At 47.4% G+C, this 23,284-nt stretch overlaps 1 protein-coding gene across 6 annotated transcripts in view; it reads right to left on the reverse strand.

Moving 5' to 3' along the window:
- Window positions 1–23,284, reverse strand: part of USP36 (ubiquitin specific peptidase 36) — a 40,911-nt gene that overhangs the window by 5,428 nt on the left and 12,199 nt on the right. For 5 of the 6 annotated variants that reach the window (XM_053570541.1, XM_053570539.1, XM_053570538.1 and 2 more), the window contains 13 exons: window positions 20,026–20,136; window positions 18,832–18,934; window positions 13,574–13,641; window positions 12,974–13,044; window positions 12,250–12,332; window positions 11,107–11,218; window positions 9,534–9,674; window positions 8,787–8,887; window positions 7,651–7,789; window positions 4,426–5,103; window positions 3,638–3,768; window positions 1,515–2,111; window positions 309–523 (listed from right to left, as the gene is read on the reverse strand). In XM_053570541.1, coding sequence (XP_053426516.1) covers window positions 309–523; window positions 1,515–2,111; window positions 3,638–3,768; window positions 4,426–5,103; window positions 7,651–7,789; window positions 8,787–8,887; window positions 9,534–9,674; window positions 11,107–11,218; window positions 12,250–12,332; window positions 12,974–13,044; window positions 13,574–13,641; window positions 18,832–18,934; window positions 20,026–20,136 — 2,550 coding nt within the window. The remainder of the gene's footprint in view (window positions 1–308; window positions 524–1,514; window positions 2,112–3,637; window positions 3,769–4,425; window positions 5,104–7,650; window positions 7,790–8,786; window positions 8,888–9,533; window positions 9,675–11,106; window positions 11,219–12,249; window positions 12,333–12,973; window positions 13,045–13,573; window positions 13,642–18,831; window positions 18,935–20,025; window positions 20,137–23,284) is intronic. The other variant, XM_053570543.1, reaches the window with a different exon arrangement.

Raw genomic sequence — 23,284 nt, forward strand, 5'->3', positions numbered from 1 at the left:
AACAAAAGGGCCAGGATGTCTCCAGAAAGGCCCAGCCACAGGAAGAGGTAGAGGAAGATTAACTTTGGAACCAAACTCCTCTGTGGCAAGCACTCAGCAGACAGACCACTGCTCGTGTTCACAGCACGTTCTGCAGCTTCTATGCACTGCACTCTTCCCACAGTTCCCATCAGCTGGATCGACCTTGCTGCCCCACGGAACGGACTGGGTGAGGGGAGCAGAGCTCAGTGAAGCCCCCAGCTCTAACGCATCTTCACCCAGGCCTTTCTTGCTCCACCCTCCCGTCCCCCCACACACATGGTGCATACCCACGTGGTCCCTGGGATGCTGGCCGTTCACAGACAGCAAGGGACTGTTTGGCTCTGAGACTGCAGCATCACTGGGCCCAGCGCTCCTCTGGCCTTCTGAAGGCTCATTTTCTTCTGCTTCTTGTCGTGACTCTTGCTTTCTTCTTTTCTTTTTCTTTTTCCTTGAAGATTCTGCCATGGTCTCAGGCTCGCCCTTGTCCATGGGAGAGCAGCTCCTGGGAAGTTGGAGGCAGTAAGTCAGCTCTCTGCAAACTGGAAGAGAGACTGCAAACCCCCTAAACTCTGCAGAAATCCTCACCCTAGGGGACCCAGGGCACAGAGCATGTTGGCTGTGCCCTGTGATATCACTGCTGCAGCAGGCCGGCACTCACTCCTCAGGGATGGAGAAGTGGTGGACCAGCAAGTGCCTGGTACTCAACAGCCACACGACAACCAGGAGACATGTAAACTACAGCCACACAACACATCCATTCCTAACCGAGGCCAAACCCAGCAAGTCAGAAGTGCAGGCTGCTGTGTCCTCTGTAACCACACAGCCTGCTGTGAGCCAGGGTCCCCTAACCCATGTCCTTGGGCTATCCAATGCATATAGTGATGGCCAAGGTCTGGACACTGCTGTCCATCTCAACATCACTTTAAGAAATACATTGATGTTTTGGGTGTTTTGAGACAGTCTCCATCTGTGGCCCAGACTGGAGGCAGTAGCATCATCATAGTTCACTACAACCCCAAACTCCTAGACTCAAGTGATCCTTCTACCTCACCCTCCTAAGTAAATGGGACTACAGGTGCTAGGCACCACACCCAGCTGATTTTTTCTATTTTTTTGTAGACACCAAGTCTCACTCTTTCTCAGACTGGTCTCAAACTCCTTTGAGACCTCAAATCAATCTTCCCACATTGGCCTCCCAGCGTCTTAGGACTACAAGTATGAGCCACCATGCCTGGCCCCAGCTAATTTCCTCCCCTCCACCCCTGTTTTTAGAGATGGGGGATCTCCATATTTTACCCACACACGTGCTCCTCACTCACTATATAGGTGAGATGCCCCCGCTCAGCCTCTACTGCGGGACACTGTACAGTATGTTCACATTTTAGAAGTTCAGATCAGTGCACTACATTTCTAGACTCCCCCCACCTGGGAATGGATTTTGTGCTTTGTTTCTTAACCAAGGCCCACAGGCACTGTCTCGCTCCTGCTCTTACCTGTGCCAGGGTGGGTCCTGGGGGACGTCCTCTTCACCAAGTCCCTCTACTCCCTTCCTCCTCCTCTTCCTGTTGTTCACATGGTGGCTGTCCGTGATGTGCCCCATCTGCTGACCATTCACCTGTGGCTGTATTCCCCTGCACTCCTGTCTGTCAGCAGGCAACTCTGCCTGGCCCGTCTCCCCGTACTCCAGTCTTGAAGCACTTCCCCTTATCTGCTCATCCTGTGAGATGGCTGTGGCCGCATCCTCCGGGCGCCTCCTCTTCTTCCTTTTCCTTTTCCTGTGGGAAGCGGGAGCAGCAGCAGCCCCCTCGAGGTGCTGTGGGAGGCACATCTCTAAGCCTAGCCCCTGGAGCTCTCCCGTATGGTCCTTTTTCCTCTTCTCAGAGGGGATCTGGGGGGACTCATTGGCCTCTGGCAGCTGGTATGGAAGAGAAACCAAGTCCCTGTTGACCTGAGGCAGGGCTACCAAGGCGGAGGGGCGGCTCCGTGGCTCCAACATCCCTCGGGGCTGGGGGCGACTGGACAGCAACATGGAGTTGGGGCTGAAGGGAGGCTGCGGATGGTTGGGTGATCGGGGAGCAGGTGACACAGCCCTGTGGGGATAGACAGGCAATGGGGAGAGGCTGTTCTGAGACCCAGGATCCACACAGAGTCACTCCTCTGCCCACCCTTGCCCACTCCCTTCACCTAAGAATTTTAAAAAGGTTTTTCCATGTAGTTCTCAGATATACATAAATTACATGTATGTTTCCAAGACAGAATGATCATAAAATTAAAGTTAATAAGAATTGTTGTATGTTGTAGTTTCTTGTCAACAAGCAGGTTAAAGTATTTAAACTCTAATTTAAAAACATTTTAATACATTGTGTGACAGGAAGGAAGCCTCTTCATTAAGCAATAAATGGTAAGATATATAAAAAAAAAAAAAAATCCTGTTAGGATTTATTTTCCAGCCTCCAAAAGTCTCAGGCAAGCAATGAGCCTCGTAAAAAGGCAAGTGTGAATGTGATGCAAACTTCCACTACTATTTTCCTCTGAATGTGAAAGGCCAAGAAAATTGGGAAAACAGATCTGCAAAGCTAAACTACACAGCAAGATGTGTGAGGGATGGGATCCAGTGCTGCCCAGGGGAGCCTCCGCCACCTCCCCCTTTCTAGCTCTGCGACCCCTCAGAAACAGTATCTTCCCACTCTGAACCACAGCCTTCCGATGCGTCAGTGAGTGACAGTCATACCTACCTCAAGGGGCAACTAAACTAAAGAAGACTGTCATCATGCTCATCTAACAGAATAAGCTACAATGGCCGTGCCCAATATACTACAATGCCATATCACTCTACGGGTTTTCTGGAATTTTTTCAGAACAGGTTATAATAAATGTCTCAGATGTTTAAGGATGTCCCATGTGCAAAAATACCATGCTATGGGTGCATGCGTGCACGTGTGTGTGTCTGAGAGAGAGAGAAGCGGCTGAGGCCGAGGGAAAGCAGTACCCACTGCAGTGCTGGAGAGAAGCAGATCCGTGCACTCGAGTGGCAGTGGAGCTCAGAGCACAGCAGTGCAAGGCAAAGTCAAATTGTCCCACCCACCTCCCAGTTGCCCTGTTTCCTCCTGCGTTCCTTCCTCCCCAGCTACCAAAGGCTGCCCCATTAGCCACCAGACAGCCATCAGTGATTCTCAACTTCCTAGCACTCAACAGCTTAGCAGGGAAGGAAGTGTCTGCCAGCATGTCATGGACAGCCCGGAAACCCCCGGTGGGGAGCTCAGCAGCTCTGACGCAGACCCCACCTAAGACAGGAGGAGCCTCAGGGATTGAGTGGGAAGCCATGTCATGGCACTGGCAAGACGACCGGGAGGACACACAGCACGCCAGGTCACCACACAGATGTGACAGAGACAAAAATAAAGACAGCATAAATAAATCAAGACTGCGAGACGGAATCAACTGCCTCTGACCTACCCCAGCTCCTTTATAGCCGGGCACAGAGAAGAGGGGGCTCAGGGCGGGCCCGGAGCGTTCCCTCTGCCGCAGTGCCATGCTGTCCGACTCCTCTCTAGCCAAGCCATGCACCCGCAGGAGAACAAGCTAGCACCTAGGGGGGCACGTGCCCAGAGCTTACCTGATTTTATGGACAGGCCACGTGGAGGCAACGGCAGGGTGAGAGGTTTTCATGGGGTGGGTGAGGTCGGAGGATGGTGAGGGGGGAGGTGGACAGAGGTCACTGCTGGTCGCCCTCCGCAGGGTGCTGGCCTGCAGTTATTGACATAAATAAAAACTTGGTGGTCTAAAAGAGGTTTCCGTGAGTGAAGAGGGAAAATAAAAGTAATAAAAAATAAAAATAAAAAATAAAAGAGCCCAGAAAAAAAGATGAGGAATAGGAAGAGGAAAAAAGGGGGCGGTGAGGGGTGGGGAAAGGGTAGAAGAAGAATCAGAAAAGTGTTTTTGGTTAGAAACAAAAAGGAAAAAAGGAAGGAAATTTAAACAAAGCTCTCAGCAAGACAATTACAACCTCATGTCACTGCCATCTTGCCAGCTTCCTGCTACGGAGGTGCCCGCCAGCCCCATGTACCTAGCTAGATGTGTCTTGGCAGGGCCCCACTCTCCTCTTGGGGCTGTTAGGATATTCCTGTCTACAAAATTAGGGAGCTGCATCTTTGCCCAAACCTCCACGAGCCACATGAAGTACTACTGGATCGTCAGGGCTCCCTGAAAACCTCAACCACTTTCACCCCAAAATAGCCCTTTTGTAACCTACAAATGACCAGAAATGTCTGCAAGATACTTTGTTCCTCTGGAACAAGGAAGGCCAAAGCCCTTGGACAATGTTCCCAGGCTCCCAAAGTATAATCAAAACTACTCTTTGAGCCCTACCGACACCTTCAGGCAACAAGACCCCCACACACCCACCTTCTTGGCAGAAAGAGCCAGTTTCTTGGCTGGTGGAGGAGACATGATGCTTGCAGGCTCGGGCGCAGAGCTGCCCAGGACAGGGGACTTCAGCTTCACCATCTTAGCATCTGCTCCATTTGGCGGGGCTTTGGAGTGACCAATGGCAGAACAGTTTGTTTCCTGAGGATCACAGAAATGGGCAGCTCCGCTCCTCGGGGTCTGGGAGCCCTTGGCAGAGTCGCTGCTGGCATTATGTTCCGGGCTGGAGCTGCTGGAATCCCCCCTCTCAGGGTCAGAGCTCTCATCGCTCCCCTTCGGCCCATGCCCATTGGCAGTGGCTTTGGCCAGGAACTTAGGTGAGGTAGAGTGGGCATCCCTGCCCCAGGAGCCCTGCTTTCGGCTCCCAGATTTGCTGCTACTCAAGACGCTGGTACCAGACGGCCCCTGAGAAGTTTTGAAGGATGGGGTAGAGTGCTGTAGGGGCACCGACTTCTTCACCTTCTTTCCAGGCTCATCCAGGATGGTCGGCGCACGCGTGGGTGTTTGGGACAGTTTGGGGGAAGGGGTCCCCACAGGCAGCTTGGGGAGAACGCATCCATTCTGTGACTTCAGGATCGGCACAGAGCCATTCCTAGAAATGGGCACACCAGTCTCTTCAGTGGCGTGTGGCTTCTTCATCATCACAGAGTCTTGTCGCTGAACAAGCAAAGCAGAAAACACACTCAGAACCTGGGAAGTCCTGACTACCTCGTAAGACAGCTCTTTCACGAGGTCACAGCATGCTCTCATAACAGGTGTAGCCTTTGATTAGCAAACTCAAGACAAATTATCTAAGTTAATCCATGGTAAAGATGCTGTTCTTTCTGTGAACATTTTATCTTTTGTGACTTTTGTACGTATGAGTATTTATCTTTATCACCATCTTTGCTATGAAGGCAGTAGTATGTTTCAAGATTTGAAAAATACACACATGCAATCCTAGCCCTCTGGGAGGCCAAGGCAAGAGGATCACTTGAGTTCAAGAGTTCGAGACCAGCCTGAGCAAAAGTGAGTTTCTGTCTTTACTAAAAATAGAAAAATTAGTCAGGTGTGGTAGTACAAGCCAGTTGTCCCAACTACATAGACCCATAACCTTTCTCCTTCTTAATGCTTATTATAACTGTATGAAAATAATTATTCTGGATTTAAATGCTTAATGTCAGCCCTTATCAGTCAAAGCTCCATCAGGCTGTACTTTTATCTCTCTTGCTAGTGACAACAGCCCTTACTACTAGCTCAGAAGTCTCATATACAGGGAGTGCTCAAAAAATATTGGTGAATAAACAATCAAAAAAAGATTGATGCCTTTTATGTACTTAGTACCCCATGCTAATATTCTGGAAATGGAAGGACCTGGTTATGACTATTTTCACAAAATTCTATGCATCCTGCCGAATGCACTTCCTGCCCCTTTCCCTGCAGAGCGTGTTTCTTTTTCCAAACATTTGCCAATTTGGCAGTATTTTTTGACTCTTACCACTTTACATTCATATCCTCTGCACTGGAACGATTTTCAATTCTTTTAATGAGTTCTTTTTGGTACAAATGTTAACGTTTTATCGCAAATGCTTGAAAAGTTTTATTCTTTTTTATTTGTAATATTTTAGGTACATTTAAATTTTAGTTTAGCCAATCTGTAATTTGTTTTCTATATTTCATCCTTCAATTGTCAGGGCTATCAATCAGTGTGCCCGTCACCCAGTGTTCGCTATACCTGACAGGTAGGTGATCCCTCAAATTTTAAACTTACAGAGTCTTCTCTCTTCTACAGATTTGCTAAGAATTCACTTCTACTTTCTTCTGAGTTTTCTCTTTCTCTCCTACCTTTTATAATAGTTTATTCTTTATCAACATTGCTTTCTAAAAGGAATCCACCTTTGCACTACACTATAAAACTTTTCATCTGTTGAACATTTACACACACATACCAGTTGCATACAGTTTAAAGTAGCTTTTATCCAATTGCAGTGTACATGGAGAACTATTTTTGTAATAAAACGGCTGATGTTGAGGGAAGCAGCCTTGCAGGCGTGCCTGAGCAGGGACACTCTCAGTGAGCTCCCTTCACCGCTGGGCATAATGCTCTGCCCCTCAGAGGTCGTGCAGTGAGGAAGGCTTCCTAACTTCCTAGGCCTGTACTGACCAACTCTGCAATCAGATCATGCATTTTAATTGTTACTTCAATTCCAATGCTTCTAAATGCTTCTAATCTCAGCTTCTATTTTCTTCAAGATGGAAGGGACATAGATTTATGTAAATGACTAAAACCCCCACAAACCTTAAGAAACTCTGACTGCCTGTGTGTGGTTCAACTCGTCAGTCTGCAAGAGGAAGGGGATCCCACTGAAAGTCACTGAGAGGGTCCACCAGGCTTTAAACGATCAATCATGTGGCAATAAGGAAACTGCTCCCTAATCATAAATTGAGTTGGGGTTTTTTTAGAGAAAGAGTCTCACTCTGTTGCCCAGGCTAGAGTGCTGTGGCATCAGCCTCGCTCACAGCAACCCTTAACTCCTGGGTTTAAGTGATCCTCTTGCCTCCACCAAAGTAGATGGGACTGCAAGCGCCTACCACAATAAATTGAGTTCTTAAATGTCTTAGCAGAAACTTTCAAACACATGCAAAGATAAACTTTGAGGGTATTCCCTAATTATTACAATTGCCCACAAAAGCTGCACGATTCTCTCCACACAGATGGGTGTTTATATATGCATGACCACGTGTGCATGCACATACATGTATCACATGCGCATTTCTGAACCATCTGATTGAAGTGTAGACTTGATGTCCCTTTACCCCTCCTAAAATATGTCCGTGTCATTTCCTAAGAGCAAGGACATTCTCTCACATAACCACAGCACAAGTACCAAAATCAGGACATTAATACTGATAGTGACGTTAAAACATGAGCACATTCCTCCCAGATGTTTAAAGTTAAGAGTTTGTGTGGCAAATCTGTCATGGCACTTCTGAACGTACCTGTGAATTATAGTTTTAATTTCCTGGATCAGGTTTTCTCATCACTGTCCCTTCTTTCTCTGTACCCACTGTCAGCTGATGACCATCTTAAGAAACACCAGTGACTAAAAAAACAGCACACACTGCCCGCAGATTTCTCCCCGTGTGGCCAAGGCCCCAGCACCAGAGGTCTGCAGAGGAGCCCAAAGACCGGCTGCACTGGCCTTGATCATTTCAAACAAGTACCTTTCCAGTCAGTGGGGAGGAAACAATCCCATTGCCAACATTCTTCTTGGTGTGATCTGGAACTACACCCGGACGACTAGGAAGGGAGTGGACTGTTCTGGAAACAGGGCCCTCGGGACTTTTCTTAGACCTTGGAATTCTGTCAAAAGAAAAAAACAAGTCAGGGAAATCCTTTTACTAAAGCTAAACAGGCATTACAGAAATGGAAGATAAGAATCAGAATAAATTAAAGCTAAAGTTCCAATTACATTTTTTTTTGAGACAGAGTCTCACCCTGTCACCTTCGGTAGAGTGCCGTGACATCACAGCTCACAGCAACCTCAAACTCTTGCCTCAGCCTACCAAGTAACTGGGACTACAGGTGCTTGCCACAACGCCCGGCTATTTTTTGGGTGTTGCCAGGGCCGGGTTCAAAGCTGACACCCTCGGTATATGGGCCCGGTGTCCTACCCACTGAACCACAGGTGCTGCCCCCCCCCCCCAATTACATTTTTAAAAGGCAGAAACCACCCGAGGGAGACTTGACCCCTCCACCCCACTTCTCTGGACTCTCTCTTTCCCCTTCGACCACCACGAAGCTGTGATGTGGTTCTGTTCAGCACAGAACACATCACAGACAGAGCCCTTCCCACAGTACATGCTCAGCGTACCAGAGAGCAAAAGAGACCTCTCAAACGTTTCCTCCAAACTCAGCCAAGTGGTATGAAACAGCACAAAGCCTCACTACCACATCCTCCAACCCCCACCAAGGTGTTCCTCACCAACAACTTCCTTCTTGCCCTGCCTGTAGGGACCAATGTCCCTGCAGTGGGCAGACATACTTCTGGCTGCCGTCTAGAAGTCACACAGCTACTTCGGGATGCTTTCCCATTTGCATTCAAAGTCACACCAATATTGGGCACATGGTATCCTGTCCTGACCTTCCCCAAAGCTCTGGCTTTTGCTCAACAACCAGGTAGATTTGGCCTACAAAGGGTCCCCCCAGTGACGCTCTCCACCACACATGACTGGGGAGACAACATCTGCCCAAGGATTTGCCCAAATACCTCAGACAGAAAAATGTTAAGGACACCCACTGGTACAAGAAAAGAATGAGAAAAGGAGGGAGCTCATTGGGAAGGGCGTGAGTCTGTTACCGCAGGTAGAAGAGCACGTAGGCCTGCTGGCTCAGCACCGCCTTGCCACTGCTGGGGTGGACCAGGGAGTCGTCCATCTGGTACCACTGCCCGTTGCTCGCCTGAAGCAGCACAGGGTGTTGCAGAAAAGACAATCAACAAACATCCCGTTATCCTCACTTTTTAAAAAGGGAATAAAAAATATATTGTTTTTGTTGTTTTTTTTTTTTTGGCCAGGGCTGGGTTTGAACCCGCCATCTCCGGCATATGGGACCAGCGCCCTACTCCTTGAGCCACAGGCGCCGCCCAAAAATATATTGTTAATATATAGGTCCACATGCTAAGTAACCAACAGAGATTTCCTATTAAAATATTTTATAATATTTGCACAACTCTGAACATGATCCCAACTGTTTAAGTCCCAGTGCCTTCCTAATACCCCAAGAGATGTGAACTATCCTTTCTAAAGGAAATTTAGGACATCTCCACCAATATTCAGTTTTCACCAAGGTGTCCTTAGGATTTTAAGGACAAGGTACTTGAGGCAACTACTCTCCATTGTCCCACTACAAGTCCAAGAATGCTAAAGATTCCAGTGGGACAGTTCTCACAAGAGCAATACTATGCCCTGAACACCATTACCAAACACTGCCTCTTCCCACAGCAGAAGTGCTCTGCAGACGCCAACCTGGAGTTGAAGAGCACTGCGGACCCAGCCCTGGGCGGTGCGCCTGCCGCCCACAGCGCCGACCGGGACGCAGCGCTCACCTTCACGTAGCAGTAGTAATGCCCGGCGTGGCAGCTGTAGCCTGAGTGCACCAGCACAGCGTAGAGCCCGTACATGACCGGCTCACCACTGCTCTGGGACATGTACGGGCGTATGTTCAGGAACTCTGGGTAGCCCACATCCTGTTTGAAAGTCAATGAAAAGGCAAATAAAACTCTTCTCTGAGAGTAAGAGTCATTGTCCCTTTTCCATCCACAGCTGCACGTCATGCCCAATTTAGCTGGACTTTTATAATCTGGGTAACGGGAAATGCAGCCTCGCTGTGGTGTGAGTGTCCTGGGCACTGATTCCAGAGCAAGATGCTGAGAAGCGAGCCTTTCTTTATGGGAAACCAGTTTTGCTGTCCCATCAAATGACTTCTGATCCATTCTTGTCTCTTCTCTCACACTGCCTCGCTCCCAACTATAAAATGAGAAGAATGAACTCGTTTTCCTGCCCTCCCCGCTACAGGAGCACTGCTGGTGGGAGGCAGGAAGAGAACACTGGGGCTCGGATCTTCAGAAACAAAGGTACTAAATCCACACAGATCACTGCTACAGTAAGATAAGGGTTTACGAGCTGAGTAAGAACGAAGGTAGAAGTCCTACCAAAATTATTCATCCCCAAAACTGACAACTTGGGGTAGAAAAATACATCTTTTAAAAATTTTCTTTTAACAACAGGAGATTCACCTGCATTTATGCCTATACATACAAATCCCTTTTTAAAAAACAATTATATGTACCATACAATGACATTTTAGTCAATAAGCTATATAAACAACAGTGGCCCTGTAAGACTGTAATAGTGTATTTTTACAGTTCCTTTTCTATTTAGCTATGTTTGTATACCCAAATACTTACCACTGCATTACAAGTGCCCACAGTATTTGGGACAGAGACACACAGCACAGGTCTATGTCCTGGGTGTGTAACAGGCTCTACCACCCAGATTGTTCACATGCCCTCCATGATGCTACAGCCGCCTAACCAGGGCGTGACTGTGTCACCTGAGACCGCACGCAGACACGTCTGGGTAATGCTCATCTACGCAAGCCCCCACCACTGCTAGTAAGGAAATCGAGGCTCAGACAAGCGCCTTGTTCTGAACTACACAGCCAGGCTCTAAGAGCAGAACCAGATTCTACGCCACACACATCCTTTACTAAAATGCCACGTGGGAACCGTAGCACTTCTGCTCCACAGTCCATGAGAAGCCACAGTGTGCACTTTTACCTGTCCTGGACATAAAGCAGTATGTGGCAGATCAGAGCTCACAGTCCAGTGATCACTACGCTTATGGAGAAAACCCACTCTGCACTTATATGTCAGGAACCCCTGTCCCCCTGTACAGGCAAGTTGGGGGAAAAACCCAGTAAGACACTAACTCTCAAAACTGTGTATAACAATCATTTAGGGATTCTACAAAAGTGCAGATTCCTAGGCCATATTTTCCAGAGATTCATATTCATTGGCTCTAGGGTAGAGCTAGAAATACATATTTCTTAAAAGCAAGCCAAGTGATTCGCCAACCATGGCCCACTGAGCAGCGTGGTACACTGCCCTGAACACTTACCTTGGTGATCTTCCCCCCACTGAAGTTGGCAAAACGCTTCAGGGAAAGGGTTAAGACATTGGATGTTCTATGAATGGTGAAACGCTTGCTGGCCGGAACCTTCTTCTTGCATCTACGAAGAAAGTGAATGAAAAAGCTACTAGTTTATGCTCTGAAGAACACGGTCTTCACGGTACTTTAGGAATAGCAACAACTACTCCATAATAATGGAGTTTTCTTAAATGAGATCTGTGTCTTTTGTATCCCTAAAAATCAAAATTAATGTGCTTTAAGCAATGGGAAGCTATCACAAGGAAACTAAGTCTAGAGAAAAGGTACAGATTATAAAGCAAAAATAAAGTACTTTAGCAACCAGAAGACTAAATAAGATGCAGAAAAAGTTGCTTTGAGATAGCACAGGAAAGAGCAAATTAAAGCAGAGGTGGTCAAGTGATAAAACAAGCAGACAGGAAATCAATGTACACATAGCACAATGGGGAAAAAGAGGCAAAAACGATCAGTGTCTAGAACTAAGGGAAATGAATCTAAAGAGGGATAAAAACCAGGCACAAAGTAAGAAACTTGAAAGCAGAATTAAGGAAATATTCTTTAGTGATTACAACTTCAAAATGACCTAGATATAAAGATGTCCACTCAACAAGACCACCAAAGGGACAAGGCAAGAGTTCCCCCATGGAAATGGAAAGTGCCCAACACCCCTTAAGTAAAAACCGGAAAACATCTCCTTAAGAGGCAGGACACGGGGTGGTTGACAGCAGCCCCGGGAGCAGCCCACCCGCAGTGAAGCCACGTGAGCCCACGCTCCACCACGTCTCATCAGTGTGACCGGGGCCAGTTGTTTCATCTCTGTGTACCTCAGTTTCCCCATCCTGGGCAATGGGAAACCATCGTTTCTACTTCATAGCTGACATACACAGAGACAAGTACCACGCAATGGTAGCTACGCAGAGCATGGCTAGCACTTTATTCGTGTTATGGAGAGGGCTGTGTTCTTAAGACACGCAAGGGCTCCTTGAGCAGCAGGAGCAGCAGTCGCCTCTAAGGGAGGAGGAGGGAGACAAGCCCAAGACTGACAGTTGAGGTGACTTATTTTACATCTTTCTGGGTGGTTCATTCTTCCACCTTGAGCAACGTGAAACTTACTTAGCACACATATAGGCATTCTCTCCACTCAGGACATCTGGTTTCACAAAAAGTTCCAGAGCACGCACAATATTTGCAGCTTGCTGAGGAGGACAAAAACAGGGAATAAAATAAACAGCAGAAGAAAAAGGCTGACTCAAGAAATGCCAAACTTAAGGTCTCATTCAGGCTGACGCAGCAAATCATAAGATTTCACTTGCATAAACATCTGCCCAGCGGCTGCCACTTTCTGAGACACACAGAACATCCACCACCAAGAAGCAGGAGCAGACTGGGAGCCTTTCTAGCGGTAAGGAATGCCCTTTGGGAGCTCAGATGGCCGAGAGAAGGCCAATAGCCTTCCTGGGCTAGTGCCAGCCTAAGACAAAGACTGCTCTCCAAGGCCAGGAACACAAGCTGCCAAGCTCCAAACCTGCACCTATGTGCGTGACAGCTGCCCACAGTACCTAACACTCTCCTCAAGCCACCCTGTGCGATAGTGCTATCCCTACTCTTGCCTTCAGACAGAAAACTCATTTTACCTTTTTTTTTTTTTTTTAATGAAAGAAATAGGAAAGATGCTGGAAAGAACTCAGCAAAAATAACAGTCTCTCCACAGGGCAGCAGAGCCTAAAGCAAGCACTTCTCCCTGTCTGCCATAAGATCCTGGCTTCGCTGCTGTTTGTTCCACACCTTGGCCGCTCTTCTACTGTGAACATGAATGGCAGAAGGGGTGGGTCTATACCCGGATCTCCAGCGCGATGTCCAAGTAGGGGTCGTAGGTGTCCGAGACGCTCTTGCACACAGAGCACTTCACTGTAACATAACAAGGAGGCAGTGGGGTGGTTGCAGCCCCCAGCAGTGGGGCACCCCCCTCCCCCCGCAGCTGCCAAGACCTGGACCTGGGAGGCAGACTCTCCACTGGCCTCAACCAAAGACTGTAATCCCACCCACCCCCAGAGAGTTCCAGGGTCTGGACAGTGCTCTCATTTGCCACTGGAGGTCACAAGATCTGTGTCAACACCTTTCCACTCACAGGGCCTTTCCCACAGCGACTGGCCTCAGCAAGCCACTGAGGAATAGAGAGAGAGAAGAGGGGCAGCAGCATCAGCAAACCTTCCCACCACCACCCCTGCTCATCTGCACCTTCACTCATGAGCTGTTAGAACTGGGCAGAGCGGCCAGAAGGCCAGGGGCCTCACAGAGAGGAAACCAAGGCTTGCGACCCCAGTGACCTGCTCCAGTCTACACGGCTAGAAAAGAGCCCCAGTCTGTGCTTGAGCTCCTAGGACTTCCTGCGTTAAAATTCTAATCCTAATAAGGGGTAAGAAGGGTCTCCACTTACCACGGGATCTGAGATAGCCTCCAAAAATTTGATGGACCAGGGTAGTAGCCTGTGTCTGACGATCCAACCTGCAAAGGAGGCAACAAGAGAACGACCTTCAAGAGGATGACCACCCAGCAGCTCCACCCAGTGCCCCGTGCCATCCGGTACCAGCTCAGCATGGCCACACCCCCAACCTCGTCACCACAGTCCCTAAGCTGCATCCTCAGTGGCTCCGCGTTGCCTGGTGGTCTCCCCACAGAGCTCTGACCTCCCTAGGCCCCCATGACAGTTGCCTCAAACCTTCACAACGTAGCCTCCCTCCATCACTTGTAGCCTCACCGCACAATTCACAGAACATAAAAGGCCCAAGAAGTGTTCTTGTATCCTCACCCAGTTTTACCTTTTCTTTTCAGTTTCAATAAAAATAAGCACCCCAAATCAGGGGTAGGGCTGGAGGACAAACCTCTCCCTGAACTATGGGCCTATCCGGCCCACCCTGCCAGGTCCTGCATATCCAGCTCTACTTCTCAACCAGCCTCTAACCTGATGAAGCAGTGGGGAGCTCAGCAGGAACAAGCCTCACCTCCACCCCTCCCGCAGAGGACAACAGGGTTGTGGCACCAGCTTTCTGTCAGGCAACACAGCATTCACACACACACACACACACACACACACACACACACACACACCACTTACTAATTGGAGTCCAAGGTGACCTTGAGCCTCGGGGTCTGATACACCCCTGCAGCTGCTGAGTGCTCAGTGCCTCCCATAGCTAAGTGTTTGCTGGGTGGCCATTCACGCCATGAAGAGTCTGGAAGTGATACGCCACCTGGAGTCCCTGCTCCTTATTTACACCAGCAACCCACTGCATCTGGTTCCGAATCATTCCTCTGAAACTGCATTCCTCAGATTCACCAAAGAACTCCAAGCACATACCCAGCCACTTTTAGAGTCTTTTCCTAAAAGATTTAGCAATGAGATGGGCGGTGCACACCCTCAAGCAAGCTTCCTCTTCTTCCTAGGCTCTCCTGGTCCCCTTCTCTCCCGCTCCTTCCTCTAACTCCCCCCAGTGCAGTGTCCTGGGCCAGGTGTTTAGTGGTGCTATTTCCAGGGCCCTTTCCCATGGCCGTGTGGCTTTGCCACCCGAGGAACATGCTGCCCGCGTATACACAGCTGCTCACCCCATCTGTGCCACTATACATGTATCATAGCACTTCCCAGACTCTGGGAGCTCAAAATATTTGGAAGACCAACAAAGGGCCACCAAATTTTATTTTGCAAAGATAAACGATGAAAAATCAACTGCTGTCATCTACTATCACCACCATCCATCAAAAGAAGGGCCATTTTAACTCCAAAACCTAACAAGGACATCATCTCAGAGCAGACCGAGGATGTGCAGGTAGTGGCCGCTGCGAAAGCCCAGACTGCTCTGTGTCGTCCAGAAGCCAAGGAGGGCCAGAGCACACACGGCCTGGAGACCCCGCTCTCAGAAGAAGCCAAAGCAGAGGAAGCGTGATCATCAAATTACCTGCAAGGAGGAAATAAAGCCAGGTCCCAGCAAGCTCCCCCAGGCTCCCACCCTGCACCTTGCAGACAAGGGCATTAGGAGCCAACTAAGCTGAGAGGAGGGGGCACAGGGCAGCAAGAGGAGCACCCTAGCTCCCTGACAGCTTGTGCCTTTGGCTGCGTGACTATGGGGGAACCAAGTCACATGGCTGAAGTGGCCATCCCCAAAGGCATGAGCTCTCAGGGAAGACTGGAAAAGGCAGGCAGGCATCCTCAGGAGACTGGGAGGAGAAGAGCAAGACAGCAAAAGGGAAACCCTTCCAGTCCTGGGAAAAACCCCAAACTATGAACGGCAATCCAACCCTCAGGCCACCAGAGAAAGAGCACTTCACTGTGCTGACAGAGGTGGCACCCTCGGATTAAGAACCTTGAAAATCACCAGATCCACAACGCTAAGTGAAAAGCAGTCTAAATTTTTGCAAAGGGGCTTTAAGGAGGAAATAAGAAACAAGCAGCAAAATTCCTCATTGGATGAAAACTACTCTCCCCCCAGAAAACAAGAGCTAAGCAGAACACAGCGGGGGGCAGCACCACCTATCCTCAGACACCATGAGATTGGCCCATGGCTGCAGTTTCCTGGGTGGGAACACAAGTGCCCTCCTAAAAGAATCTTCTAGAGGACAGGCATGGCCCAGCCAAGGACCAGCAGGGAGGTGCCAGCATGAGGGCTGACTGTGAGCCTAGAACATTCATTCACCTGTAGCCCAAGATTCCAACAAAAGCAGGAGATGACTAGGCAAGACAGGGACATCATCTGAACAGATGAGAAACAGAGAAACACTGTAACGAAAATGGTAGGAGAGGGGAGGGAGGGGAGGGGAGAGGAGGAGGAGAAAACCCACAGACCAGACTGCAAGGGTCAAGAAAACAGATCGAAGGGTATTTCAAGATGGTCTACACACAAAGGTAGTCACTAGAACAAAAATACAGATCTTCTTAAACATCAAAAGAAATTTTAAAAGCTAACAAGCAAAGAAAGATCAGATAAAGCAGCACAGCAAATATGCCACATATAAAGACCACAAAATACATTAATATGACTAAACCAAGAGCAAACATTTTAGCAGTCTTAACAACAAACATGAAGGGTCTTAATCTGCCTTTTTTTTTTTTTTTTTTTTTTGTAGAGACAGAGTCTCACTTTATGGCCCTCGGTAGAGTGCCGTGGCCTCACACAGCTCACAGCAACCTCCAACTCCTGGGCCTAAGACATTCTCTTGCCTCAGCCTCCCGAATAGCTGGGACTACAGGCGCCCACCACAATGCCGGCTATTTTTTGTTGCAGTTTGGCTGGGGCCGGGTTTGAACTCGCCACCCTTGGTATATGGGGCCGGCGCCTTACCGACTGAGCCATAGGCGCCGCCCTGCCTTTTTTTTTTTAAAGAGATAGAGGCCCGCTCTATAGCCCAGGCTGGAGTGCAGTGGTGTCATCACAAATCATTGCCGCCTCCATCTCTTGGGCTCAAGCAAACCTCCTACCTCAGCCTCCACACATGGCTTTAACTTCAACAGCGAAGATGTTCTGTAACCAGGCTTGCAAAAATAAGGCCAAACCTCACTAGTGCCTAAAACAAAGCATTCAAACAGTGATGGGCAGGCGTACCCTTCACAAAGGAGGCTGCAGCTCTGATGCTGCACACAGCAGAATTCAGCCAAATGGCATCAACGTGACAAACACTTTGTAATGCTAAGAGCAACGACTCTGTGAAGCCATGGCAGTTGTAAATATCTACCTGCAGCCATCTGCATGAAGCAAAACTACACGGGGCACATGGAGACAGGAACACGCCAGTAATCGTGGGCTTGACACATCACTGCCAGCACCCACCAGTACAGAGAGAGAAACATCCCAGCAACAGCGCAGACCTGAGCTCTGAGAAGTCACCATCTGTACAGTGCGCAGAACACTCACCAACACTGACTACACATTAGGCCACAGAGAAAACAGGAAGCTCCATGAAGCAGAAATATTATAAATATGCTCTGACCACTAAAAATCATGAACAAAACCAAAATACAAAAGGCCATTCTGCCTGCAAACGCAACAGAATAATTTGGCTTTATGACAGGCTCATCACTTCTGACATTCTTATTTTTTCCTCATTCCATGACATTTCACTACAGACTACTCTCACTACAGAAAGCTCTCTCATGAATGGGTATTTGGGGAGCGGCCATCTCTCTCCTGAGCCAGTCCCCAGAAAGGCCTGGCCGCCTTGACACTCAGCCTCCCTCCACTTTCCTCCAATCCATCACCTACTCTCCTGCCCAGACCACACACCCAGATTCCTGCCTCTCATAGCCCCAATTCAAAACCATATGCACCCCACCCTCCTGAATTTCTTTCACTAGACCCTGGTGAACTGGCCTGGTCTGGGGCCCAGGTAGTGGCACTCCATGCTCAGCACAGGGCTGGGAACTCTGCTGTGGACTCGCTGCACCCTACAGGCAGGTGCTGGGACCACCACAGCCGTCTCACCTGCCTCTGAGGCCTGACCCAGGTCCAGCCACACTCTCTACCTCGCCTCACAAGCTCAGCTTGGGGGCCACTTCTCCCAAGGAGCCCCCCCTGAGGGAGGTAATTCTCGGAGGTGTGGCTTCCACTCTCCCTTATGGACAGCATTTCCCACATGGCAGTGCTGCCCACACTGGTGGGTTTCCTTGTATTCCCCAGTTTATCACAAGATTGTCAGACTCAAGGACCACGGCTTTAACCTCTAAACTCCCAGTGCCACAGCAAGAGGCATTCAGCAAACAGCTACTCAGCTGGGGGGGTGGGGGGGGGGCATGAGAAAAGGACTTTGTATGGCTTGAGCCCCCTCAGGGCAAGGAAAAGAACAGGTGACCAAACACTTACAATATGTAAAAGCATCCTAGGAATCCAGTAAAAACTGTATTTATTTAAGTTATCTGTTTTATTTCTACAGAAGAATAACATTCACTGAAGCCAGTTGTTTTCCCATATCAATCGCTTATTGCTACAACTCAACTAACCTCTCTAAAGAACATTCTAGGTATGTTTCCTAATGTGTTTATTTCCCGTATACTAACACTAGACAATAGCCAGGTAATCATGAGCATTTCCTACCTATTTCTTTTATCTGAACCCATGAAGCCAAGAATGACACAAAAACAATTCTTAATGCACCTGTCACACATATGGGATACGCCGCATAATGTCAGCCTCTGCTACATGCATACGTTTTATGCTTTCATATTTAAAATTAGTAAACTGTGACCAGGTAAAGTCTTAAAAATTGTTAAGTTCCTCACACGAAATGCTCTTATATGCTTTTAGGTTTTATCATAGAGATATTATAATTTCTACCATTGTCATCCTCTGTATCAAAATAATGAAGTGATTTTTAAAACACTGGAAAAGTCCATGGCAAAAGCTAAACATCCTAAATGGGATTTGTTAAAGCATTTCCCCTCAACTGAGCTGCTGAGGCATAGCTGCTGTCATCACCGCTGCAACCAAAGGGCCCTCAGCAGGAGAAGGTGCCAGAGATGGCCCTTTCCCCAGAAGTAAGGATAACCCCCTCCTATGTGGGCCTCTGCAGGTCAAGCACCTAGATGCAGATTCCGCTGTATCCACCAGAGGAGAGCCAGGAAGAAAAGGGCCGAGCTGGCTACCTCCACCAAGAATGTCCTGCTGCTGCCCTGTAAAAAGATGACCAAAGCCTCTTAGGAAAGGCACCTACTTAGCATAACCATTCAAGCAGGCCTTCTGCATCGCGTCGATGGTGTACCGAAGAAACTCGTGTGCATCCTCTTGGTTCCCAAAGCGGAAATGCCGGGCAATCTCTACAGAGGGAAGAAGAGACGGGGAAGACCTCGTGCCTTTTCTTCGAGCAACCTGCCACTGCCTTCTGCAGCCAATTCCTAGACGGCACAGGGTCACACAGTCCACCTTTTTAAGTGGCAAGTGAGGAAAACAGGAGCTCCATGTAAATTTTCTACCTCCCAGTCAAGAATTCATCATAGTTATTTTCTCAGTAAGATCTGAGCACTGAACCTTGCTACTTAACAGAACAATACAAATGCCAAGAAAACCAAGCCGTTACAAATGTAAAATCTGGCCAGGCAGAGAGGCTCCCTCCTGTAGTCCTATCATTCAGGAAGGCTGAGGCAGGGAGCACTACTTGAGGTCAGGAGTTCAAGACCAGCCTGAGCAAGAGCAAGACCCCATCTCTACTAAAGACAGAAAAATTAGCTGGATGCAATAACAAATGTCTGTAGTCCCAGCTACGTGGGAGGCTGAGGCAAAATCATCATGGGAGCCCAGGAATCTGAGGTTGCTCTGAGCTGTGATGACACCACTGCATTCTAGCCCAGGCGACAGAGTAAGACCTTGTCTAAAAAAAAAAAAAAAGGTAAAATTTGAGTAACTAGTTCTGCAAGAACCCACACAGAAAACAGATTGATATAATAATGTCACAGTGCTATAATTTACACAGGTTTCGAAAGCCAGAAACAGACCTCTTTTTTCTGCCAAGTGAATGAGAAGTGAAACTTTTACAGCATGTGACAAGTGGTCCCTAATATTCAGAAGAGAGTTGGTACATTTCTTACCTACGTTCTTCCCAGCTCTCTGCCTGACCAGAATACACAACAACCCCCCCCCACCACCAGGTCAAAACCTGTCATGACCCACCCCACCAAGAGCCTCCCCCACCGACTCTAGCCCATGTGTCTCCAAACTATAATGCTATTCCACTGGTCTGCACCCCACACGCAGACACTCAGCACATGGGATTCCTGGGACTTTACTCTTCTTTCCCTTCTACCAACTCACTAGCACCCACTACAGAGTGAACACTCAGCAGGCATTCGATGGGTGTGATAGTGTTCAATGAAAAGTTATTTACAAACACAGGCAGAGGGTTGATTCTTACTTTTCAGGTCCCGGATGAAGGAGACAGGCTTGATAGCATTGCCACTGTTGGCAAAAGCCTGGACAATGTGGTTCTGCATGACACACAGCATGCAGAAGCTCCCCTGGTGACCTACGACAGGGAAGTGAAGACAAAAGCTTAAAAAGGAATTCATGACAACGCTCACGCCCCAACACAGCAAAGAGAGAAGCACAGGGAGGGGAGAGAAAAGTAAACTAGTCTGTGAACGGATGGCTGAGCCACAGGGACCCCAGGCCCCTGACACCATGTGGTGATCACCAAGGAAATGCTTGGGGACCATGACTCCTCCACAGCTGTAATCCTAACTATCTCACAGTGTCACTTCCAGTTAATGTCAATGACTCATGTGGGATCCTGTCCATATCTAATTAGTGTTATTTACTTATAAAAAGAATAAGTCTGGGGTGGCGCCTGTGGCTCAGTGAGCAGGGCGCCGGCCCCATATGCCGAGGGTGGCGGGTTCAAACCCAGGCCCGGCCAAACTGCAACAAAAAAATAGCCGGTCATTGTGGCGGGCGCCTGTAGTCCCAGCTACTCAGGAGGCTGAGGCAAGAGAATTGCGTAAGCCCAAGAGTTAGAGGTTGCTGTGAGCCGTGTGACGCCACGGCACTCTACCCGAGGGCAGTACAGTGAGACTCTGTCTCTACAAAAAAATAAATAAATAAAATAAATAAAACAAAAAAAAAAGAATAAGTCTGATTTTCAGAGTAGAAGTCTAGGAAAATGATTTCTCTAATAACTATATTGCATCACATGGTCAAGAGGCTAAAATATTTTAGAGTACCTTACTCAGCTCTCTAGTGTGGGAACTTTTGCTCTGTCATTTCTAGTAAACACCTCACTGCTATTTATCAGGGTCTAAAAACTTTTTCTGTGAAGATCCAGACAGTAAATATTTTCTGCTTTGTAGGCTATACAATCTCTGTCACAACTATGCAATCTTGCCACTGTAGAGCAAGAGAAGCCCGACAACATGTAAACAAACGGGAGTAGAAGTATTCAGTTAAACTTTATTTACAAACACAGGCAGTGGGCCAGATTAGTCTGTGTATTACTGTACTAACACACAGGTGTATCCATAAATAATAAATGGCACTGTAGCTACATGTTTACAAACTTATTTCATATTATACAAATTGTGCCACAATTACCTATCACTCAGCAATTTGCATTTTAAAAATCCATCTTGCTAGATTTAACTCTAGCTTCTCCGATCTTCGAGCTAGAATGTCTCACAGAATGAACAGACCGGTTTGTTTCTGTATCTGCTAACACACTTAGCCTTTCCATTTTTTCTGCTATCACAAACATACTACAATGAGCAATCCTATACCTGATTCCTTATGCACAGGGGTGAGTTTCTCTAAGGTATACACCTAGAAGATACATTTCTGGATCAAAGGGCAAATACATTTTCAAATCTGCAAGATGCTATCTAGACCACAGTGCACACCTTTATGAATAGATCTGTCCTGTAACACAAAATTCAACTCAACTCAATTATTTCTGCCCTGATACCCCTGAATTTCTCAGAGACATTGAATAAAACTCAAAACCTTAGGCCTATCTCAAAATCAACAATGGATAAGAATGTGGCCGCTTAACCATGTATTAAAATGCTACCATTTACACAAAAATTCTCACCAAAACACATGTTATTGCCTTTACATAAAGAAAAGGCTTTTCAGCCACGTGCAGTGGCTCACGCCTGCAATCCCAGCACTCTGGGAGGCCAAGGTGTATGGATTGCCTTGAGCTCAGAGGTTCAAGACCAGCCTGAGCCAGAGTGAGACCTCATCTCTAAAAATAGCCAGGCACTGTGGTGGGCACCTGTAGTCCCAGCCACTTGGGAGGATAAGGCAAGAAAATCGATTGAGCCCAAGAGTTTGAGGTTGCTGTGAGCTATAAAGCCACAGCACTCTACTGAGGGTGACAACGTGAAAAAAAAAAAGAAAAGGCCTTTATTTTTCATTTTAGACTTTTGTTTGACTTTCTAACCATATTTATTTATTACTTTCATTTTTAAAATGACAATAACGGTTGGGGGACTCAAATTAGGCAAAAACTAATACATGTTAAGAGAAAACATAAGCATAACAAATGTTAAACAAAAAGCTCCTTTTTGCACAACCTAAATACAAGTAAGATGTTATTTACTATAATGGTTGTGTAGAAATTAAGATCTCATTATGTAAAATACCGTAGACTTTCAGCCTGAGAACATATCACGTAAACCGAGTAACAATCTAAGCCCGAAATACTTGAAATAACCCAAATCCCTGCTTATCTGAGATACAATTTAAGTGGCACATAGACAAGCCACTTTTTCCATGTATTTAGAATAACGTAATTCCAAAGTCAAATCTATGATTTTAGAGGCTACTTAAATTTGGGAAATAATGTACTGAAGGATAGGATTTAACTGTGCTCTTCCTGGATTTGTTACACAAAGTGTTTATTTTTTAGCTCAGTGCTAGTGCTGGAGGCAGTCAGCCAGATGCAGGAACTGCTGCTTGGTGCTACACATACAGCACACAGCTTGGTGCTATGACTTGTATCTGAGGGTCCCTGAGACTCTTCAAACAGCACATTGACGACAAAGAGAGGCTCAAGCCCACTCGGAGATCCAGTGGGGTATAGGAAAAAAAGACTACAACTTCTCTTAGTATATTTCACTAAAAAAAAGAAATTAAAGTGCCTTAATACTTCACAGAGTGACCCTGGCCCCCTCGGGGGCTCATGCTGCTCACAGGAGAAGTTCCCCGTCCCACGGGAAGGGCGGGAGCACTGAGCCTACTTTACTCGCACAGTGCTACCAGGAACCTGCAACACACTGCCGCTCACCTGGGCCAGGTCACGAGGGTTTACAGACCTTACCTAGTTTCAATAAAATCAACCCTCACAAAATTGACAAATGGCTCAAGATGCCACACAACAACTGGTGAAATACACAGCATCTGCAAACTGCAAAAAGATATGCCTGTACATTAATCTGAAAAGGGTCAATGTTTTCATACTAAGCTTCCTTCTGAGAAAGCAGCTATCTCTACATTTATGTAGGTTATTATTTAATGTTCTTCACTAAAGGCTTTTTGCTAAATTTAGTTCTGATTATTTTATTGCTTATGTTGCTTTTATACATTTTTTATGGTGACAATGTGCTAACAATTCCTTTTTTCGTATAGAGAAATTCAATGAACTGGTTATTTATTTATTTTTTTGAGACAAGGTCTTGCTC

Source organism: Nycticebus coucang, chromosome 18, assembly GCF_027406575.1.
Source record: "Nycticebus coucang isolate mNycCou1 chromosome 18, mNycCou1.pri, whole genome shotgun sequence".
NCBI lineage: Eukaryota > Metazoa > Chordata > Mammalia > Primates > Lorisidae > Nycticebus > Nycticebus coucang.